This window comes from Macaca nemestrina, chromosome 20, assembly GCF_043159975.1.
Source record: "Macaca nemestrina isolate mMacNem1 chromosome 20, mMacNem.hap1, whole genome shotgun sequence".
In the NCBI taxonomy this organism is placed as follows: Eukaryota; Metazoa; Chordata; class Mammalia; order Primates; family Cercopithecidae; genus Macaca; species Macaca nemestrina.
This window is the reverse complement of record NC_092144.1, coordinates 15,819,938-15,842,939: the sequence shown is the minus strand read 5'-3', so window position 1 is coordinate 15,842,939 and position 23,002 is coordinate 15,819,938. Positions and strand designations below refer to the sequence as shown.

Here is a 23,002-nt window from a genome sequence, read left to right as displayed (position 1 = left end):
TGGCCTCTGGGGTCAGACCTGAGCACTGGTCTCCATTCTTGGGTCTGCTGGACACTCTGAGCCTGAAGCCACCACAGGACGTCATCCCTTCCTGAGTCTCCAGATGTCCATTTGTGCAATGACAATGCTCATCTCACCTCCTGAGGCTGCTGGGGTTCACGACGGCACACATCTGACAACAGCCATGGCTCAGTAGATGCTCTCAGAGGAGAGGAAGACCACAGGGGCAGGGCGAGACCTCCAATATCGAGGGCGAGGAGCACGGGCACCATCAGGTCACCAGGTCCCTTCTTGCTTCCCTCGGTGTGCTCGGTCAGCACAGCATTAGGCCCAATGTGGTGAGACTGTCTAGACAGTCACAGAGCTGGAAAGAGGTGCGCGCGTGTCACAAGTTGGGTTTGAGGAGGGCTGGGGTCCACCATCTCAGGGCTTTGAAACTGGGGTCCAACGCAGTGGCACCTACCGGAGGTGACTCCTGGACTGCAGGCTTTCCTACACAGGGGTGCTGCCTCTGCTCCTGGAGCGTGAATTCGCAGTGAGGGAGGAAGGATCTGGGGTTGGGGCCTGAGGATCCCCAAGTGGAGGAAGTTGAGACTGTAGAGGGGCCATCGGCAGGAGCAGAGTTCAGGAGGAAGGAGCAGCCCTGGGTTCGAGGAACTGCTCTGAGAGGTGAGGCCGAGGCAGGCTGATGGGTCCCTGGCTTTGGTGACAGGTTCCCTGGGCAGAGCCGTTTTGGTGTGGTGACAGGTAGGGTTCAGAGCCAGCACTTTTTAATGCTGCCATAGGGTGTAGTAAAAACATGCATTCCTGCTCTTAATTGCACTGTTGGATTTTCTGTGGCTGTGGTTGACTGTCAGCACTTGTGTGGTGAAGATGAAGGTGAGGGAAACCAGAAATTTTTTTTTTAAGTTAAAAAAAAAGTTTAAAATGTTGACGAGGTGCTGCTGTTAGCAAATGAAGAAAGTTCTGGTTTTTTTCCCCCCTCTTCATCTTCACCATGGTGAAAAATGAACCTTCTCCATGTCCAGTGGTCTGCCACCTCTCCAGACCACTTCAGTGCCTCTCCTAGAACCCAGCTCAGACCCAACCTTGCCTTGGACATGTCGTGACAGGGAGCACGAGTCTCGCTGCAGGGTGTCCTCTGGCATTTAGCCCAGACCAAATCATGGCCTCTCAGGTTGGTTTCGCTGCCCCTTCCGCACTTGTGAGATGTGTGTGGTTCAGGTCCACAGCAGGAAGTACTGGTGAGATCTGCTCCACCCCACTTGGGGCTTGACTAGGGCCACTGCTGTGTGGCTGGACTTTCCCCAGAGCCACCAGGGGCTGCCTAGCCCTTAGTGGAAAAGGAAGGAAGTGGTTGATTTGGTTCTCGGTGGCAAGTGGCCTCAGGAGCCCTGGTGGCCCTTGCGTGTGCCTTCACTGTAGCCAGCAGATAACACAGGCTTCTACCAGCAAGCTTCCACTCTCCCTGCCTTGCCACACTGTGCCGCCACTGTATGGATAATCCCATCACTGAGTTACCACAGTGGATTGTTATGTTTAATTTCCACATTGCTTTAATTCGTGGCTTTGCAAAAATCTCACGTGGCTTCCTTTCTCCTTCCTTATATAACCATTTGGAATAGCTTTAGGATTGCCAAGAAGGTAAACTGGAGAAAATTTTTGTGGTCATATTAACTTCCAGGACCTCTGCATTGAAAACGAAGGCTCTCTCAAAACGTGTTGAGCCCTGCTGAGCAAACATGTTTGCCTGAGAGAGTAGCAGAGCCAGTGCCACCACTGACCACAGCTTTGGAGGGACAGGAGAGGTGGCCTTCTGTCTAGCAGCATCTCCAGGACCCACTCAGAGATGGCACCCTTGGCCTGGACTTTGATGGAGCTTTGTGAGGACCACCGAGAGTCACTGTGTTCTCGTGATCCTCTGGGATGGCCAGTGCAGGTGACAGCTGACAATGGGACGAAGCGTATTTGCTCTCTAGGTGTTGACTTGCCACAGAGGGAGACCCCTGAGATGTTTGTGATATTGGAGTAAACATGGTGGCCAGCAGCTGTGAATGAGGGACTTCATCCTCCCATCATTTGCATTTATCAAGTACCTGCTACTTGCCAGGCACTGTTCTAGGCACTTAGGAGGCAACAGTGAACAAAACCAAGGCCCCTGCACCTGAGGCGCAGACCTGTAGGTGGAGGCTGGACCACAGGTGAGAAAGCGGGTGTGTTGCAGATAGTGAGGGCTAAAGAAAGTCTGAGCAGATGTGTGGGCAGGTGGGGGGAGGAATTCTGTGAGCCAGATGACCAGGGGAGGAGCTCTCTTGTCCCTCCCCACCTCTCCCTTGCTGGAAAGGGCTTGCTTTCCAGACCTGGTGAATGGTGAGGTGGTGATTTAGCCCTGCCCTCTGCACAGTATGGGACAGAGGGTGTCGATGAAACATGCAGTGACTTCGGATAGGCACCTCGGCATCAGGTTGCTGGGTCTGTGAGATGTCATTGAGGGCCGTAGGAGGATTTGTTCTTTTCTCCTTGCAGGCTATGGGCTGGTGGCCCTCCTGGGGGCCAGGTGCTGGTGTTTGGATTGGTGGGCGTCAGTTGCCTGCGTGGTCCACCTACAGAATTCGGCCAGTCCTGTGGGAGGTTCGGCTGTGAGTTGGGGGGAGGGGGTGGTGTGCAACTTGTTATTTTTGTTGACTTGTGTTTTTAAAACAGAGGGTTGAGTGATGCCACCTTTGGAAAAGTTGCATTCCAGGGCAGTGGTTTGTAAGGCAGTTGATTGGAACCAAGACAGCCATCATCTGCCCTTAGAAAATGTCCGCAGTGCAATAACTGGTCATCGGTCCAGCCCGCAGAAGCTACTCAAGTCCTTGTTGGAGCTGAAGTAGAATTATCTTAGAAACACCGGCTTTGGGGTTTAGAAGAAGGGAGGTGCCGTTTTGGCCAGGAGCTCTGGGAGCCAAGTGGATGAAGGTGGGGACACTGGTTATGGAGCTGGTGATAGGCTCCACATGTCATTCCTAGGTGAGCAAGTGAGACCTGCTGCTGAACTTCTATTTGGAAGGGACACGTGTGGCCTGATTTGCTAACATCCTCTGGGAGCTCCCCAGCCTCTTCCAGGTACCATTGTCCCTGACAATGGGCATTGCTGGTTGGTGGCGGTACGTCCCCCACCAGCCTGGTATTTCCTGTCCTTTCATCCTGTTGTGATTTGTCTGGACCCTGTCACACCACTGTTGGGAGGGGCCTTCTCTGAGATTGGCATAGGACAGGACAGGGCCCCACAGCTGTGTCTGGTGGGCTCTGTGGGGTCGTGGTGTGGACTCTGCAGTCCCCTCCTGCAGACGGAACTTGGGCACATCACACCGCCTTGGGGTTTACAGTTATCAGAGGGACTGGATGACGTCACACCTGGGAGGAGCTCTGTAAAGCAAGGTGCAGGTGGTGCCAGGAGTGTTACCGGGGAACCTCTGATTGGCTGGCCACAGAAGTAGGGGTCAGGGCTGCAGCTAGGCACAAGCTTGGCAGCTGGTGCCAAGCAGAGCCTTGGTACCTCTGCCCATCATCCCTGTGGGACTGGGCCCCCTTGAGGGCTTGTTGGAATGCAGCTTCTGATGCAGGAGGTCGGCGGGGCCGGTGGGGAGGTGGGGATTGTGCGTTTCGAAGCAGCTCCCCGGTGATGCCAGTGCTATTGACCCCTAGGCCACACTTGAATAGGATGGATCTAGATCAGCTGTCTAGGGGGAAAAGTCAGGATTTCAGACAGATTCCTCACTGTAGGAGCTTAATTCCCATAGGAGAAAACCATGCTGAGTTAGGAGGGAAAAGAATCTGTCAGACGCAGCATGGCTGCTTTCAGGTCAGGAGGATGCATCCAGCATCGTGCTTGCACCGTGTTTTCAGGAGAGCAGACTGTTGTTTGCCCAAGACTTTGCAGATGTCTGCAGTCGCTGGCCTTTTCTGGAGTGTAGGAAGTTGGTCTCCAGTATGACCAAACCCTACAGGTAGGCATACAAGGGTGTTTGTGTGTAAATTCAGCCTTAGGAAGTGGCTTGGTGGCTGTTTGGCATTTTATTTCACAGCTCATAGGACACTGTGACCCAGCTTCAGCTACAGCTTTTTTCCAAAGCTACAATTAGGATGCCTAATCCATGCAGTGCACAAGTGTTTGTGGGGGCATGCAGAGTGTCCCAGAAGGAAAAAGCAAGTGCCTACTGATGCCTGCAGGAGTCTGGTCTGAGATGGGGAGTACCTTGTGTGCATTCTCAAGTGTGTCTTTCAGTCCTTACAGTCCCTCTGAGATCCTAGGCGTGATAGTCATTCTCCTTCTCCTGAGGAGAGAAGGAGCCTCCGCAAAGGGCGCACCCTCCCTCTCCAGGGAGGACAAACCCAGGTGGCGTCTGGTTCCCCTCTCTCTAACAAAGAAGCAGTCCTTCTCTCCGCCTGCCATCCCTCCTACTTTTTTAGGACCTGTTGCATCTGTCTGCCTCCATGGGTTTGTTTGTTTTTTTAATAGCTTTATTTATTTACTTACTTACTTTTTATTTTGAGAAAGTCTTGCTCTGTGGCCCAGGCTAGAGTGCAGTGGTGCAATCTCAGCTCACTGCAACCTCCACCTCCCGGGTTCAAGTGATTCTCATGCCTCAGCCTCCCAAGTAGCTGGGATTACAGGCACCTGCCACCACGCCTGGCTAATTTTTTTGTATTTTTAGTAGAGACAGGGTTTCACCATGTTGCCCAAGCTGGTCTCAAATTCCTGGCCTCAGGTGATCCACCCGCCTCTGCCTCCCAAAGTGCTGGGATTACAGGCGTGAGCTGCTGCGCCTGACGTTAATAGCCTTATTGAGGTATAATTGACATACAATAAATTGCGCATATCAGAAGTATACAATTTGATAAATTTTAACTTGTAAGTACATCAGTAACACCATCACCACAATGAGGGTAGCAAAGAAAGGAAGTCGAATTAAAGCAGGGGAGGCAGATAACATTTGAAAATCTGTGTAATTAACCATGTTACAAGGCCAGAAATGAAAAGCCTTATAATCATCCCAGTACATGCAGGAAAAGCATTTGACAAAATCGGACATCCATTCCTGATGAAACCTCTCAGCAAACTAGGAGTAGAAGAGGAATTTCTTCACTGGCCTTTTCCACTGTGTAGATATGCAGATTTGCCTCATCCTAAAGTCTCCTGTGTCACAGTGGAGCAGGGAGGCAGGTGTGTGCTGGCTGCATGGGGTAGCAGGTTAGGTTAGTAATTAATCTGTGGCCAGCTGGCACCCTGGCTTCTTGGATGGGAAAGTGGCTTAATACCTGTTGGGGGTGGGGGGGTATCTGTGGTCTCAGGGGAGACCATGGTGTGGCAAGACCCCAGTGCCATGCAGGGTGCTGGCACCATGCCCAGGCAGTGGGTGCTGCCTGTCTGCCTCTTTTCAGTAGCGAGACTCATCAACTGAGTACTCCTGCTGGGGAAGCTTCAGAGTGCCCTTGTCCTCCCCAGCCCCATCCAGGGCAGGAGAGTACAGACACGCTTCTCAGTGAGCAGTGAAGCACAGTGCACATTGCATCACTGTGTGTTGTAGAGGTGGCTGGGGCTCATGTTGAAGCTGTTTTCAGACCTTGTTTTGTGGGGCTCTCAGAGGGTCTGGGCCGTGGGGAGCAAGGGGCTGCTTTGCCAACCCCTCCCCCTCCTCCACAACCCTGACAGCTTCGCCATCTGTTTCTGTAGGATGAGGTGGTCTCTAAGATCATGGAATTCACACACAGTAGGTTATTTTTAACAACCTTTACAAATATAGTCTAGAAAATATACATGTAGAAAAGTGTACAAGTCCCAAGTTTTACAGTTGAATGAACATTTATGAACACATTTGAGAACCCCAGTCCACCCAGGTCAAGGAACAGAGCCTTTCCCCTGAAGCCATCCTCAACGTCCTCTCCTAGTCACTTTCTGCCTGCCACTACCCTGACTGCTCTCACCATCCAGAAGTGTTGCCTGCTTTTGACCTTTTAATCCAGCACAAAAAAAAAAAAAAAAAATGTGTTTTTTTGTGTTTGGCTGTTTGACTCGACATTGTTTTAAGATTTGTCTTTGAGGTTATGTGTAGCAGCAGTTTGTTCATCCGACATTGAACGGACAGACCGTGATTTATTTATTCAGCGTTCTGTTGGTGGCCGCGTGGGCTGTTTTCAGTTGGGGCTGTTCTGAATACAGCTGCTCTGAGTGCATTTCTGTTGATGCTGCCTGGAGTGGAATTGCTGGATCATAGCGTGAGTGTCCATCCTTCAATGGCGGTTAACATGGGATCCACAGAGTCACCAGCCTGTTCCATGGGTTTCAGTGTCCTTGGTTCTCTCCATCATGGCCCTTGTTGCAGGAATACCCACCGAGAAGGCCCCAGTGCCCACTTCTGTCCCTCCAGCTCCACACAGAGCCCAGGAGCTGTGGAGAAAGGGGTGGCCCTGGACCTGAGCCAAGTGTAGTCCTCCCCTGGGGTTTCCTGGCAGCCTGGGTGAGAGCCTCAGTGGCATTGTATCTGTTGCTTCTGTTCTTGACCTTGGCTGTCTGTCTATTCCTCTGGGTCAGTACACAGGGATCCTAACGCCCCCTCCCAGCATCCAGCGGGCCTGGAGTTTGGTGGAGCACCTGTGTGTAATCGGTGCTCAGAGAGCATTTGATGACTTGTCTCCGGGAATTCTAGAATGTCATTAGTTCTCAGGATCTTACAGCAGCCCAGTGGGACAGGCAGGCGAGGGGCTGCTCTCCTTCGGCTTCCTCTCTCAATGGGCCTCTGAGGCTGCCTCCAGGTGCCGTGCTGGGCACTGCCCTGCCTGAACAGATCTTACAGACCACAGAGCAGCCCAGCAGAAAGTGCAGTGTGCCGGCCCTCGTGGCCTGGCCCCTTGGGGCGTGGTCTCCAGCACACCATTCATGATCTACAGATATCATCTTGTGGTTTTCTCATGCTCTCAGAGGAGGAACTGGGCTCACTCAGTGATGGGTCTTGCATCAGTGCTGGATGCCAGGTGCAGTCCCTGCTACAGCTAAGCACGGCTCCACCGTCAGGTCCTTGTCTGCCCAGCCTCAGCTAGGTTCTTCCAGGCGGCGGCACAGGGTGTGCTGTTGTGTGCATCTCTGTGCTTGGCAGTCTCTTGAAGGTTGTTCCCTGTTGATTCCTGAAAAGCTGGCTCGTTCTTATTTGGGCTCTGTCTTTGGCAGAACATATATGGGCCGAGCACTGTGTGTGTGTTTCCCCCGAGGATGTTGGGTCATTTCCAGTCTTCTGCAGCTGGCATTCTTATCGGCTGCTCCTAGAAGAGAGAGGCTGGGAGGGAGAAGCCCCCACCCAGCGTGCTATCACCAGGGCTCCACTTGGCTTCCCACTGCTCCAGTTCTATCCGCGTAGCAACGAATCAATTTACAGATGAACTTTGAGAGCTCTTGTGCCTTCACAAAGGGCCAAATGGCAGTAAGAATTGTAAGTTCTGCAGACCTGAAGCAGAGGTCAGGAGAGTCTAGGTTGGTAGTTTTGTTGGGAAGAGCTGCTAAAACAGAAAGTGGGAGGGAAGGATGCTGTGGGGGCAGTGGCTGTGGAGAGCAGCGCTGCCTGCCTCCTGGCTTCCTCTGCAGGTTTCTCTTGCTGCAGAGGTCAGGCATGCCTACTGATGGAGCTCCCACTTCTGCCCCAAGCCCTGGGCTTCCTCTTTCTGAGTTGCTCGTGGGGTTCAGTCAGGGCTCCGCATGCTGCCTGTGCTCAGGTAGCATTTCCCGTCCCCTGGGCCAAGTTGTAGCGTGCAGTTGCATACTCAAGCAAGCATTACAGGAGCTTTGGCTGCAGGACAGGGAGGGCCACATGGACGTGACAGACCACTCAGGTGGCCGGCTGCTCCTGGGAGTAGCAGGAGGGCCCCAGCAGGAAGTGTTTTTCAAGTGGTGAACTTGGTGGCTGTGGCTGAGACATGCACCCTCCCATCATTGTTCCTCCCAGTGTCATTCTTCCTCTGAGAAGCTGTGAACTTGAGGCTTTGCCCCTGGGGTTTGAGGCTCCCATGAGGTCCCCTCAGAGGAAGGTGCCTTCACCAGGCAGAGCCTGGTGGACCTGCACCAGCCCCAAGAGACTGAGCGGAGAGTGCAGGGTGACGACTGCCCGAGGGGGAGCACAGCAGCACCCCTCAGGGGATACAGGTGCCGCCTCTTGCACTGACTTGCACTAGAGGCAGTTTGGCTCCCAGCTGCCTGGGAACATGTGCAGAATTTGTCAGAAGCAGGAAGACTTGGTGTGGCGGGAACCAAATCACAGACACACACTCTCCCAGCAAAGCCCTGTTTGATTCACCCGTGTGTCCTCAGCAGACACGACTGTGTGTTGGGGGTTGGGGGGTGGGCGAGGTGACTCAGCCGCGGACGGCATTAGAATGCTTAGCACATTGAAGGCAGACTGTCTGCTTCTGGGTGCCATCTGTGGCGTGTTTGGGTTTGGAAGGACAGCTTGCTTGCTGATGAACACTTCCACAGTCTTTTGAGCTAAGTAGTTTTTGTAAATTACTGTCTAGACCATTCTGCATTAAAAAAAAAAAAAACCGACAACTTCCCCATTGTTGGTTTTAAAAGTGAACCATTTTTTACAGGTGCTTTGCCACTGAGGCCTCAGCAGGGGCTGTTTTGAACCCGAGGAGCAGGTTATGTGGGCTCTGGGGCACGGGTGCGGGCCCACAGGCTGCCAGGGCAGTGCTGCCCACTGTCCAGGGTGGTCAGGAAGGCTGGCCGGACACTGAGGTGGGGGAGTACAGAACTGCTGCAGTCCGTGCTCCATGTGCGCTGTTCCCGGGGCCAGCCCGGTGGGGAGCGGGCTCCAGTGCCATCTGAAGTCCTGCTGTGGTGGCCCTTGCGTGCCTGGGTCACCCTGGCCCTGCCTCTCAGGCATCCTGGGGGCAAGGCAGATACAATACAGATGCCTTGGAGGTGGCCCCGTGTGGGTTCAAGGAACTGTTTGTAACCTGTGCATTTCACTGCAGGGGCACCCCAGGAGAGTCTTTGCAGAGTGCCGACATCACCACAGGCTAGTGGCACCTGGTACCCTTCACCCCACCCACTCAAAGCACCAGATGGGCCCTGTGTGTTTCGTAGCCATGTCAGGCTAGTGGAAGGCCAGGCCTCACCATCTTCTAACTGTGTGTTCTACTGGGGACCTCCATTACCTTCCTGGCCCTCAGTTGCCTTATCTGTAGAGCGCGCTCATGAGGACGAAGTGAAAGAACTTGGCCCAAGGGCAACCCACCAGTGATGGTCCTGTGCAAGTTGTGCCCCTTTGGGCCTGCCCAGGCTCGGCACCCTTGGGTCTATGGGTTGGTCAGACCTCGGGCAGCACAGGGTTTCCCCTTTGCCACCACAGCTGCACTCCCAAGAGGCTGGGGATCTCAGGCGGGGTGGGAATAGCTCAGATGTGGAGAAAATGGAGAGGCAAGCCGAGGGGCTGCTGGTACTCAAAACTCAGTCTCAGTTCCTTGTTTCAGACCAGGGCTGGAAATCCCCAGCAGTAATTACTCAAGGCCTGGGGGTTTTACCTACGCACCCCTGTAATAAAGCAAGGAAGAGGCTGGTCAGTAGCGGGTCCACTCCACTGAGCAGGCCCCAGCTTTGCACTCAGACCCAGTGATCCTCTTCACAGAAGAAAAACTCGGACACATGCCGCAGCCCAATTAAAATATTTGCCAACAGGAGTTTGGTTTGAAAGGTGATTCCACGTGCCCTGTCGTAGGTAGGTTTTCAGAAGAGTCTAGTCTTCTGGACTCTGGAGAGGTCAGAGGTGTCACTGGGTTTCACAGGGCCACAGAGGAGTGCTGCCGGCTGGCCTTTGGGGGAAACCATGGAAAGAAAGTTCTGAGTGGCCATGTCCTATGTATGACTCAGCTGTGCCCAGAGCCATAGGATGTGGACCACAGATGGGAGGGAGGCAGTGCTGACTGGGGCTGGGCAGGGCGTGGAGTGACGGCTGTCCCTTCCCTGGGTTACTGTTAGCTCATTGTTATGTTTCTCCCCTTCTGGGAGAGAGTGACCTAGCCCCCGCACCTTCTTGCCGACTCCTCCCTCCTGGTCTGGGCCACTTGAGGGTCTGTCTTCTCTGTGGTGGTGGCTGTCCTGGGCTCCTTCCTGGTGCAGGTCAGGCCTCTCCCTGCAGGAAGGAACTGTCGACCTAGTGCGTACCCCTGGTTCAGGCTCTCTGTGGCTTCCTTTAGAAGAGAGGCATGAGGATACCTGAGAGTTGGACCGGGGTGGACAGCTGGCACGGGCACTCAGAGCTCCCCTCTCCAGCCCCAGGGGTGCCTGCTGTTTCCGTACCAAGTCTGTTAAGCAGCAGCCCAGTACCAGGGTAGGGGAGCTTGGTGGGGGGCTCCTCAGGTCTCACCAGATAGCTGGTGTTGTGTAGTTCGAATCAGTTAGGAGGCTCAAGAGTTGAGGCAGGCTCACGTGGAGGGAGGTGGCATCCTACCTAGCCCTTGGTCCTTTCTGCCTCACTCAGGGGCCAGACAGTGGACAGCGAAGCCACTATGAGGAGGTGGAAACAGCTATTTGCTCACTTCCCCTTTAGATGGCTGCCAGTCCTTCTAGATCGGTGAACTCTCCCAAACAAATGCTAGGAAATAGATGTATTTTCTCATCTTTATTTGTGACAAATTTCAAGCATAAAAGTAGAGAAAGGTAACCATCCTGCTTCAGTAGATAGCTGCTTACAGCCATGTGACTTTGTTTCACCTGTCCCCCTCCTGTCACTCACCCTACGGGATGATTCTGTAGCAAATTCCAGATTGTATTATTTCTTCAGGAACATGTCACTGAAAGACGAGGCTGCGTGGTGGGTCTTTAATAGCTCACACAGAGCGTGGCGTGCTGCGAAGTCGCACACAGGGTTCCCCACTGCTCCCAGGGTGTGGGAGAATGAGGTGTCTCATGCAGCTCCAGGCGTCTGACCCAGGCTGCTTCTGAGGGGTGCCGGCCCCTCCCTCAGGCTGTCTCTGTGCGTGTCCAGCCCCACCTCCTTCCTCACATTTCCTGTGAGCTGAACAGCACATGTCACCAGTTAGGCCGGCTGGAATTGTGGCTTAGCACAGGCTGTGGGGCTCTCAAGGGACAAAGGTGCCAGCCTTTCTGGAAGCCTTTTTTTTGTTTTTTGTTTTGGGTTTTTGGGTGTTTTTTTTTGTTTTTTTTTTGTTTTTTTTTTTTTTTGTCATTTGTTTTTTGAGATGGAGTCTTGCTCTGTCGCCCAGGCTGGAGTGCAGTGGCGTGATCTCGGCTCACTGCAACCTCCGCCTCCCGGGTTTGAGCAATTCTCCTGCCTCAGCCTCCCGAGTAGCTGGGACTACAGGTACACATTACCACGCCCGTGGAAGCCTTTCTAAGTTCTCATATGGAAGGATGACCACAAAAGAGCCCTGGGACAGCCAGACCTCCTGTGGTCTTGGGTGAGAAGTTGTCCCCTCCACGCCCCCATCCGTGTGTTCCTGGGGCATCCCTGAGGTGTGGGGCACCTGTGTGCTGAGGGCTGTGCTGGTGGTCCCCGGTTCACCCTCTGCCTGGATGCAAACCATTCTTCCTCAGTATCTATGCTAGCTGTGATGCCTGTGGCCTGAGACCAGGCCTCCCCGCTTCGTTTCTCTGAGATTCCAGAAGGACGAGATTAACATTCACATTCCTATTGGCCTATGTGTACCTGATCATGCCTCATGGATTTCCATTCTAAGACCTGAAAATGTTCGGTGTGACAGTGGAGTCAGTTCCATCAACATTCATGTCCCCAGCGGCTGGGCTGGACCTACATGTATACCTGTGCCACACCTGGTCCCACCTGCTAACTTCCTGCCCTGCCTGCCTTTGGAGCAGGCACCTCAGGGAGGTCCCACCTGCTTCCAGAGTGCTCCCTGCTGCATTTACCCCTGCCCTTCTCCTAGTAGCTGCATGGAGGTTCTGCTGTCGACACCCCCCACCCCCACCCAACACCCTCGTCCTTCACAGGCACTTCCCGCAGCAATGAAGAGGCCAAACTGAAGCAAGTGAAGTGGGCAGGGGCAGTTGTGTTGGTAGAAAGGGGAGGCAACGCCTGTCTTCGCTGGTGGTTAAGGAAGGTCAGACCCATCTGCATCTATTGAGGGGTCCCTAGTGGAGAAGTGAGAGGCTGCACTTCCTGATGGGATTCCTGCCGCTTTGGGAAAGCCACTTGGCAGGTGTTTTGAGAGGTTTTTTCCGACTGGGAACAAATTCCAAGGGGGAATCCAAAGGATGAGGGGGCCTCAGATGTGCCAGGCTATTCCTGACAGCAAGAGGCTGCAATTGGCCATCGGGCCACAGATTTGGCCCTGGCAAGCCCGAAGAGCTGCCCTAAAGCCATCCTTTGAGGCTGTCATCTGGAGTGGCTCCCCATGTGGAGTCAAAACTGTCTGTGCTGAGATTAGGATGTAGTGTACTTCCCCAGATAGATGGACAGGTGCCAAGGGCATCCCAGAAACAGGGCAAGGGCAGGTGGTCTGTGGGGGCAGTGGCTAAGGGGGATAGAAGACAGCTTGTGAAGGAGCCGCCTTGGGTCTTTTTGGTCTGCTTTTCCTCCCGATGTCCTTACCCCTGGCCCCTCCCCTGCCGTAAGGCTTTGATGCTGTCTGGCCAGCTCCCTGCCCATTCTTCTCCAGCTCTTTTCTGCTTTTCAGCATGGAGGTCAGTCTCCAGCCCAGGTGGACACAGCTTGTTCTGCTACATCCTTTTTTGACCTCCCTGGGAGGCCACCTTAGGTGCTGCCCTCACCCTGTGGCCTGCCTCCCTGCCCTGAGGGTTCATGCTGGACTTCTCAGGCCTGAAGTCAGAGCGGGAGCCTCCCCTCAGCCACATACAAGTCCTGGCGCCTCTGCCACCCACAGGGCCACCTCCGTGAGAGTGGGAGACCTGCCACTCCTGGGTAGGGGGTGAGTTGCTTGTTAAGGCAGGGTCCCCAGGGCCAGGGTCAGAAGCCAGCTCATGTTTTGCTCCTATGGGACCAACACCAATTGGGTGCTAAGTGTTCCTTGGGACAGACCGTGGCCATCTATAAGGAGGCTCTGTGGAGCATTCTGGCTCAGTGTGCCTGGGCTCGAGGGCAAGGGGTCCGGGCCAGTCCCTTTGCAGGGATTCCTCGCTGCATTGCTCAGTGTCTGCCTCCTGGGCCTGGGAGGCCTATGTCTGGAATGCCCAGGTGGCTCTCCCTACACAGTGCTCAGGCTGCTTGACATCAAGACCCCAGAGGTCGCAGGGCAGGACAGTCTCATCTTGCCTCCATCCTTAGCTCTGCTGACATCACTGACTGCCTTCTGCTGGCTCCAGGGAGTGGCCGCATTGGGCACTCACCCTCTCTCTGTGTCTGACACAACATACATTTAATATCTCAGGCTCTAGGGCTCAGAAGTCAGGTCCAGTCTCATTGGGCTGGGATCCAGGCAGCAGCGGGCTGTGCTCCTCTCTGGAGGATCCGTTTCCTGCCCTGCCAGGTGTTGGCAGAGTTCATCTGTTTACGGCGTAGGATTGTAGGTTTCTAGCACCTTACAGGTACAGCAGACGGGCTCCTCTACTCCTCAGGTGAGCGGCTCACATGCTGGGGACAGAAAGGGGACTGCCAAGGATGTAGCATTTCCCTTGGGGCTCCTAGAGGCTCAAGGCCTCTCTGCACACACTTAAGCATGGTTCATGAGGCAGGGGAGGGGCCAGGGGTGAGGATACCCAGTCACAGGGCCCTCAGACCTTTGCCTGGTGTCCCCAGCTCCCACACAGCTTCCAGGAGACTCTTGGGGCTGGCTGTTGGTTCAGCAGTGATTTCTGGGGCACCAGCTCAGTGCCAGACCCTGGGGTTGCCCAGGTGTTCTGTCTCCTCCCTCCTTTCTGGCAGCAGGATGGTGTCTGCCCAAGGACAAGGACACTTTGTGCCACTAGGCTAGCTGGGCCTGGGCAGTGTTCTGCTCTGCAAGGACTGCTGCTTCAGGAGTATGTGGGGAACCAAGGCTCCAAATATACCAGGGTGAGGTCAGCAGGGTGGAGGTGAAGCCATGTGGCAAGCCCAGGGACTGAGTCGGTGCTGGAGTGCCTGGGCCAGGATGTGGTTGGCCTTGCTATCTGTCTGGGACTGGCCTCCTAACGGCGCAGTCCTCCCCTGCACTGATGCCTGCCCATTGCATGAGGAGTGCGGACAGGACTGCATCTCCTCTCTCATCACCCACCCACCCCCACCATGATGCAGCTTGAAGCAGGGTTTTCAGGGTCATTTGGAGCCCTGAATGAGAACATTGCAAGGCAAGGCCGTTGTTGCCAAGGAGCAAATGGGCCCATTGGCAGAGGGGCAGCTTTGTGGGAGCTCTGCAGGGACTGCTGTCGTGGCTCTGTGGTCACTATGCAACTTTACACCCAGAGGAGACAACACAGGGGAAGGGAGGGAGGGGCAGTGGCTGCCTCGCCCTGGAAGTGGGGCAGAAGAGTAGAAAAGCCAGAATCCATGAGGCCAGCAGAATTAACAGCCCTCAAGGACGTCCACATTCTAGTCCTGGAGCCCAGGCATGTGGTACTGAACATGACAGATGTGACTAAGGGAACAGTCTGGAGATGGGGGGATGATCCGAGATCATCTGAGCAGGCCCTGCCTAGTCAGGGAGTCCTTAGAGATGGCACCTATCTTGGCTGGGTCAGAGAGATGCCGGGCGAGAACTCGGCCTGTAGCTGGCATAAGGGGAGGGGCTGTGAGCTGGATGCAGTGCCCTCCAGAAGCTGGGAATGGCTTCGGATGACAACCAGCAAGAAAATGGGCCTCATTCCTGCAGTGTAAAGAGCTGAACTCGGCCAGACGCGGTGGCTCACGCCTGTAATCCCAGCACTTTGGGAGGCCGAGGAGGGTGGACCACCTGAGGTCAGGAGTTCCAGACCAGCCTTCAACATGGTGAAACCCCCATCCCTACTAAAAAAAATACAAAAATTAGCTGGGCGTGGTAGCGGGTGCCTATAATCCCAGCTACTCGGGAGGCTGAGGCAGGAGAATTGCTTGAACCCAGGAGGCGGAGGTTGCAGTGAGCTGAGATCATGCCATTGCACTCCAGCCTGGGCGACAAGAGGAAAACTTTGTCTCAAAAAAATAAGTAAGAGCTGAACTCTGCTAACACCTGAAGGAGCAGGAAATGGATCCTCCAGAGAGGATCCCAGCCCAGTGAGACCGAGACCTGACTTCTGAGCCCTAGAGCCTGAGATGATAAATGTGTGCTGTGTAAGATGCTGAGTTTACAATCACGTGTTATGGAAACTCATGCCACGCAGTCTTGGCAAGGATGTGGCCTGGTGGGAATGGAATGGAGCAGCCTCCCCTGGGGGCGAGGTGACCACCCTGCATGGATGTGAAGCCCCGGCTCACCCACGGCTGTCTGTGCATTAGCCCAGAGTCAAGTCTGTCACTGCCGTCAGTTGCAGCCTTGTTTTGTAATGGCGAACGGAAAGTGCCTAAGTGTCCCACAACATTCAAGTCGGGCCTTCCCCACTCTGGAAGGGATGGTGAGCCAAATGAGGGGCTCTGTTTGAGGCTGGACATTGCTGATGTTAAGTCAGAAAAGGCAAGAACCACGGTCAGTTTGGTTTTGAAATATGTGACAAGTGTAGATGTATACGCCTGCATACACAAGGGATATTTTTGGAAAAAAATGCAAGGTAATGCTACAGTGGCTGGGTCAGAGATGCCCATTTCCTTGTGTGCCCTTTTACGCTGTTTTAATTTGTATCATGTGCCTGCTTAACTCCTTTATCATGTTGGGGTGGGGGTGGGGGGGAGTTGTGTAATCTACTCACTGTGGTTTCCTCAGGGCCCCTGGGTTCCCGCCTGCCAGCCAGCCCACCAGAAACCTGTAGCTGCTGGAGGTGGCGGTTGAGCGGTAGGAATTCTTGTTGTAACAATTAAAGGAGTTAGTAATGTGTGGGAAGTGCTTAGAACAAGGTGTGGCTCCTAGCAAGATCCTAAAAGGGTGGGATTACTCGGTCATAGGATGTGTTCATGTTTCACTCTGCCAGACAAAGTCCAGCCGTTCCCAAAGTCGGCTGTACCCCCAGAAGTACCTAGTATTGTCAGTGGGGTGCGTGTATCATATATCCATTTGTGGGTTCAGTTTGAGTTTCCTAATTATTGATAAAGCTGAGAAGCTGAGCATTAGCGCTGACATTTCATTGCACAGTGCCTGTTCCTGTCTTGTAGCCACTGTGCGCTGGGTTCCTGGTCAGCTGCACTGCTGCACAGGCATTCTCTGTGTGTTCCAGATACAGCTCCTTGGGGCTTGTGGTCTATGCCTTCTCCCACTTTGTGACTTTCTGCTCTCTTTATGGTGTCTTTGGATTCAAATCGACTGGTTTATTATGTATTGAATTTTTTTTTTTTTTAACGGAGTCTCGCTCTGTCACCCAGGCTGGAGTGCAGTGGCGTGGTCTTGGCTCACTGCAACCTCTGCCTCCCGGGTTCAAGCAGTTCTCATGCCTCAGCCTCCCGAGTAGCTGGGACTACAGGCGCATGCCAGCACACCCAGCTAATTTTTTTATTTTTAGTACAGATGGGGTTTCATTGTGTTCGCCAGGCTGGTCTCAAAACTCCTGATCTCGTGATCCGCCCTCGTCGGCCTCCCAAAGTGCTGGGATTACAGGCGTGAGCCACCCGCGCCCAGCCTATGTATTGATCTTTTAAGCTTTGTGGATTTTATTCGATGAATTCTTCAGTGTCTCCTCTCCCACTCCCATCAGATGGCAGAGTAGAGGTCATTTTAAGTATCAGGAGCAGCTCTTGTTTCACAAGCATCCTGGGTTTCAGCAGGTGGGTGGATATGTACCATGTACACTGGAGGGTTTGGAGCAGACCACACACCACACACTGGAGGAGGTCGGACAGCGGGTGAGGATGAGCACTGGGCGCCAGGTTGGCCTGGGGAGCAGGTAGGAGACTACATGGAGTGGGGGCTTCAGTGCTGCCAGCTCCTCTTGCTCTGGGGTTGGGGAGAGACTGGAGCAGGCTGGGGTAGGGTGTCCCTGCCTCCCAGGGGAGAAGGGCAGGAACCTGACAAATGGCTTTTTCTTTATTTCCACAGATCCGGAACATGGTGGCGGTGCTGGAAGTCATCTCCAGCCTGGAGAAATACCCCATTACCAAAGAGGCACTTGAGGTGAGTATCCCAGACCCCAGCATTTGGGAGTGCAGAATGGGGGACAGGGGACGGCACCAACCCAGTTCCTTCCCCAGCTTCTAGGAGCGTGTGTCTTTGCTTCAGAGGACCAAGAGAGGCGGTGTGCCCTCACAGCTTGTGCCCCGTGATCTTGCTCTCCTGTGGCCACTGCAGTGACCAAGTGGCATTAATCCCATCCTACCTGCCCAGCACACTTCATGGGCACGTGGGCACGTGGGGACATGGGGACATCAGGAGAGGTGTGCTTGGGGGAGGCTCCAGTGAGAGGCGCCGTCCCCAATCCTCCACTTGAAGCAGACCCTCTGTGCTGCCGCCTTGGCCACAGCACCCTCTCATCCAGAAAGCCTCCCTGGCAGTGTCCTTACAGTGGCCTTGACAGCCCCCTGGCACCAGGAGCCTGCAGGACAGCACTGCTGAGAAGCCACCTGGGACTCTGAAGGTCTGGGGACTAGGTTTGAGAATTTATATTGTCACAAAGGACCGGAAATCCCCAGGAGTTTTGTGCCAGGGAGGCTGGCAGTTTAGGGCTCAGTGGGAACCAGGTCATTTCATTGTCAGGGCCATTTCCCACCATTTCTGGCTCAGCTCATGGGGAAGTCTCTGTCCCGAAAGTATGTCATCATCTCTCTTTCTGGTTGTAGGAAACACGACTTGGGAAGCTCATCAACGACGTCCGCAAGAAAACCAAGAACGAGGAGCTCGCCAAGCGGGCCAAGAAGTTGCTGCGGAGCTGGCAGAAGCTCATCGAGCCAGCGCACCAGCATGAGGCAGCGCTGCGGGGGCTGGCGGGGGCCACTGGCTCTGCCAACGGGGGTGCACACAACTGCCGGCCGGAGGTGGGGGCGGCTGGCCCGCCCAGGAGCATCCATGACCTGAAGAGCCGCAATGACCTCCAGAGGCTGCCCGGGCAGCGGCTGGACAGGCTGGGCAGCCGCAAGCGCCGGGGTGACCAGCGTGACCTCGGCCACCCAGGGCCGCCACCTAAGGTCTCCAAAGCTAGCCACGACCCCCTGGTCCCCAACTCATCCCCCCTCCCTACCAATGGCATCAGTGGGAGTCCAGAGAGCTTCCCTGGCTCCCTGGATGGCAGTGGGCATGCAGGCCCAGAGGGCGGCCGCCTGGAGCGTGGCGAGAACGACAAGCACAGTGGCAAGATCCCCATCAACGCTGTGCGGCCGCACACCAGCTCCCCAGGCCTGGGCAAGCCCCCTGGACCCTGCTTGCAGCCAAAGGCTTCGGTGCTGCAGCAGTTGGACAGGGTGGATGAGACTCCGGGGCCTCCCCACCCCAAGGGGCCCCCTCGCTGCTCTTTCAGTCCTCGGAACTCACGGCATGAGGGCTCCTTTGCCCGGCAGCAGAGCTTGTATGCACCCAAGGGCTCCGTGCCCAGCCCCTCACCGCGGCCCCAGGCGCTCGATGCCACACAGGTGCCGTCACCGCTTCCACTGGCACAGCCGTCCACACCCCCTGTACGGCGGCTTGAGCTGCTGCCCAGTGCGGAAAGCCCAGTGCGCTGGCTTGAGCAGCCGGAAAGCCACCAGCGGCTGGCGGGGCCGGGCTGCAAGGCAGGGCTGTCCCCAGCCGAGCCCCTCCTGTCCCGGGCGGGCTTCTCCCCAGACTCCTCCAAGGCGGACAGTGACGCTGCCTCCTCAGGGGGCTCGGACAGTAAAAAGAAGAAGAGGTACCGGCCTCGAGATTACACGGTTAACTTGGACGGGCAGGTGGCTGAGGCGGGCGTCAAGCCTGTCCGGTTAAAAGAGCGGAAGCTCACCTTTGACCCCATGACAAGACAGATCAAACCTCTGACCCAGAAAGAGCCAGTGCGGGCAGACAGCCCTGTGCACATGGAGCAGCAGTCCAGGACAGAGCTGGACAAGCAGGAGGCCAAGGCCAGCCTCCAGAGCCCCTTTGAACAGACGAACTGGAAGGAGCTGTCACGCAACGAGATCATCCAGTCCTACCTGAGCCGGCAGAGCAGCCTGCTCTCATCGTCGGGCGCGCAGACCCCGGGGGCTCACCACTTCATGTCTGAGTACCTGAAGCAGGAGGAGAGCACCCGGCAAGGGGCCAGGCAGCTGCACGTGCTGGTGCCTCAAAGCCCGCCCACAGACCTCCCCGGGCTGACCCGGGATATCACACAGGACGATCTCGACAGAATCCAGGCCAGCCAGTGGCCGGGGGTGAACGGGTGTCAGGACACACAGGGTAACTGGTATGACTGGACGCAGTGCATATCGCTTGATCCGCACGGCGATGACGGGCGCTTGAACATTCTGCCTTATGTCTGTTTGGACTGACCGGCCCGTCAGCCACGAAGTGCATTCCCATCTTGCAGAAGCCGGGCGGGCGGGCAGGCAGGTGGGTGGGTGGCCGGGGCCCAGCTGCCTCCTGCGCTGGGAACTCGGGGAGTCCGGCCCGGGCAGGAGGGAGGGGGCGGGAGTCACGCGGTCTCTCTGCACTCTTCCCTCAAAACTCTCCTTTTGTGAAATGCTGCTACCAGTTTACTAACAAAATTGCGAAGGAAGGACCGCGTGGAAGGAAGGACGGCAAAGTGAGTTCAGAACTCTATAGCAAACCAGCTATAAAAAGCGTTAGTCCCTCACCCCTGAAGAGGTGCGGACACTTTCCAGCACCTGAAAGCTGGGACCTCAGTTGCAGGCAGGCACAGAAAACCTGTGGAGAGGTTACCTTTAACACAGCAACAGAAGCACGCATCTCATCTCTCTTGCATTTTCTGTTCTTTAATTTGGCCCTGAGTGTCTGTGAGACAGTGGGCCATGCTGCCTCTGTTTGCTCCCTACCCAGCCACTGTCAGGTCAGTGTTGTCCGTCATGTGCCAGAAGCTTCTCAGCTGTGGTGAGCCACTGGCATCGGGCAGGCGGGCCAGCTGGCCAGCCAGGGTGACCCACACTCCATGGGCAGCCACCTGTTTATATCTGGTTTCAGTTATAACCCCGTTTTTAAAGAAATGCTGCAAAAATTTAAGTTTTTTCATGTTTATTTTAACAACTCCTTCCATCAGACCACCAGACAAAAAAAAACCTTTCCTTTCTTCCTCCCTTTCTTTTTTCCCTTCCTGTACACATCTAGAAAACTTCACCTTTCTAGAGTCCTCCCAAAACAACACAAAAGTGACTGTGGGTGCTACTGGTTTTATGCTGTACTGTGGGGCGAGGGGGAGACCTGTCTGTACGCTGGAAACACTCATAACCATTCCTTTAGATTCGTTTGCCTTATGGTTATTTGTCATAAACGCGATTTGCAAAAACAAGGAGCCTTAGTGAATGTACAGTACCTAGACTTCTGTGTTCTCAGGACGCAGAAGGGAGCAACTTTGCTATTTGGTCCAGTAAGTGGACACCTTGTGATATAAATGTGGAAATAAAAAAAAAAAAAACCATTTGCACAAACCAGTCTGAGAATCTTTTCTCATTTGGACCTTCACAGCCAAATCAGCCCTTTCCTGGATTGTAGATTAGCCAGAAAAACCTAGACCCCAACAGCCGCAATGCAGGGAGACAGGACAGGGCACTGTGCTTTGAAGTCCACCTGCTAGCCTGCTGCTGCATTTGGGAGGACCTTCACATTTTATTCATTCAGGGCCACATTAAGGAACGTTATCCTGTCTCACCCAGACTTTACCTGGCCTAGAGAGCAGCCCTCCGTAGGAGGCTCCATAGCATAGGTCTCAGTGACTACCCCCACCTTAACAAAATACCAGAGGCTTAGAGCTGTGTGTGTGTGTGGCAGCCCACCCTGTGGCCCTGGCCCCCGGCTGCCTTACTAGCTGGTTGTTGCTGACTCCAAAAAAAATAGTTCTCCCTTGACTATAAAGTGATCACCTTTTAAGTTCCCCCTCTTCCCTGAAACTGTAGGCTAAGACTTTGGTTTTCTAGTTTTTCACTTTGGAATAGGTCATCTTATCCGTATCTGCTTAATTTCACAAATGAAGAAACAGCTACACCTTAAGACATGCAATCTCACAGAGCAAACCAAGGGTTCCTTCCAGCCTGTAAGACTACAGTCAGTCCAGAGCCAGTTTCAGAGCTAGCAGGGATTCCTGGCAAAAGCTTGGTGCAGAATACACTCCCCTCCCCAACAAAAGGCCATGGGCGAAGTGGCTTTGAGGGCAGGATGAGGTTGAACCCAGGCCTGCCACCCACCAGCTGTGTGGCTCTGAGCTCATCTCTTCACTCCTGTGCACATGTCCACATTTGGGGGGTGAAAATACCTACCCCAGAGTTTTGAAAACTAAAACACACAGCATGTCAGTGGAAGTATCTGACACTCAGCTGTGCTGTAGGGTGCCTATAGTTACATTTTCCCAAGTTCACTGTGCCTATGTTTAACAGCTCTGCTGATATGTGGTGTCTCAAGGATGTGACTTTACTCTGATACACACAGGGCACAGCTGGAGGATATTAGGGTGCAGAGCTTGGCCTCCTATCAGCATCTCTAGAACTTTGGGACAGGCTGCAGCTCCCCCCTACCCCTGCCTGCAGGGACTACCATGCCTGTGTCCATGTATCCAGGAGGACCTAGGGCACTAATGTTACCTGCCTTTGAGAATGCAAGGATAAGCAAAGATACCTTCCAACATTTGGGGGGCCAAGTTGGGTTGCTGCTTTCTACTCTTCTTTGGGACTGGGTCTTGCTCTGTCACCCAGGCTGGAGTGCAGTGGCGCCATCATAGCTCACTGCAGCCTTGACCTGGGCTCAAGCCGATCCTCCTACCTCAGCCTCCCTAGTAGTGGGGACCACAGGCGTGCGCCACCACACCTGGCTAATTTTTGTATTTTTTGCAAAGACGAGGTTTTGCCATGTTGCCCAGGCTGATTTCCAACTCCGGAGCTCAAACAATCCGCCCGCCTTGGCCTCCCAAAGTCCTGGGATTACAAGCTTGAGTCACCGCACCCAGCCGGTTGCTGCTTCTAATTTAACAAGTAGAAACACTGTAACGGGGGCCGGGCGCGGTGGCTCAAGCCTGTAATCCCAGCACTTTGGGAGGCCGAGACGGGCGGATCACGAGGTCAGCAGATCGAGACCATCGGCTAAACCGGTGAAACCCCGTCTCTACGAAAAAAAACACAAAAAACTAGCCGGGCGAGGTGGCGGGCGCCTGTAGTCCTAGCTACTCGGGAGGCTGAGGCAGGGGAAGGGCGTAAACCCGGGAGGCGGAGCTTGCAGTGAGCTGAGATCTGGCCACTGCACTCCAGCCTGGGCGACAGAGCGAGACTCCGTCTCAAAAAAAAAAGAGAAGAAACACTGTAACGGAATTTTAACACCCTTTCCTCGAAAAAATTGGAGGTACACGATTTGAGGAACAGATTATAGTCCTTGAATTAGTATAAGATCATCTTACTGAAAACTTCGTCTTGTTTTCCTTCACTGGGGCCTGGGGCTGGTTCATCCCGGCTGGTGCTTGGACATCAGCCGTCAGGGCCCGGTACCTCCCCCTTCTGCCGAGCCTTGGAGACAGGTGTCTAAGGACGCTGCCACGGCCACGGTCCCCAGAGTGGCCAGGAAGCCTAAGACAAGTCGCTTCCCCATTCTGGACTTCGGTCTGCGAAATGGGAATGGTGATACCCACCGCACGGCGTTCCTAGGATTCAGTGCGATGATACGAGGGCCAGGCCCGAGAACTGCGCACGTCGCGGCGGTTTCCAGAACATGATTCCAGGGACCGAGTGCTCCGGGACAGTCCCACTGCCAGAGTTTGGCCACGCGCGTGCGCCCCAGTTTGCGGAGGAAGTTTAGCTCAAGAGCTTTTCACAACTGGTTTCTTTCCCCAAAAGGTCTTTTACCT

At 54.5% G+C, this 23,002-nt stretch overlaps 1 protein-coding gene across 3 annotated transcripts in view; it reads left to right on the top strand.

Annotated features, from left to right (window-relative positions):
- LOC105492488 (mediator complex subunit 26) overlaps nucleotides 1-20,596 on the top strand; it is a 54,251-nt gene extending 33,655 nt beyond the window's left edge. For 2 of the 3 annotated variants that reach the window (XM_071087587.1, XM_011759762.2), the window contains 2 exons: nucleotides 17,101-17,175; nucleotides 17,838-20,596. In XM_071087587.1, coding sequence (XP_070943688.1) covers nucleotides 17,110-17,175; nucleotides 17,838-19,493 — 1,722 coding nt within the window. In that variant the 5' untranslated portion in view covers nucleotides 17,101-17,109 and the 3' untranslated portion in view covers nucleotides 19,494-20,596. Of the gene's footprint in view, nucleotides 1-16,670; nucleotides 16,949-17,100; nucleotides 17,176-17,837 lie in introns of those variants that run through there. The other variant, XM_011759707.3, reaches the window with a different exon arrangement.
- Nucleotides 20,597-23,002: the final 2,406 nt, after the last annotated feature.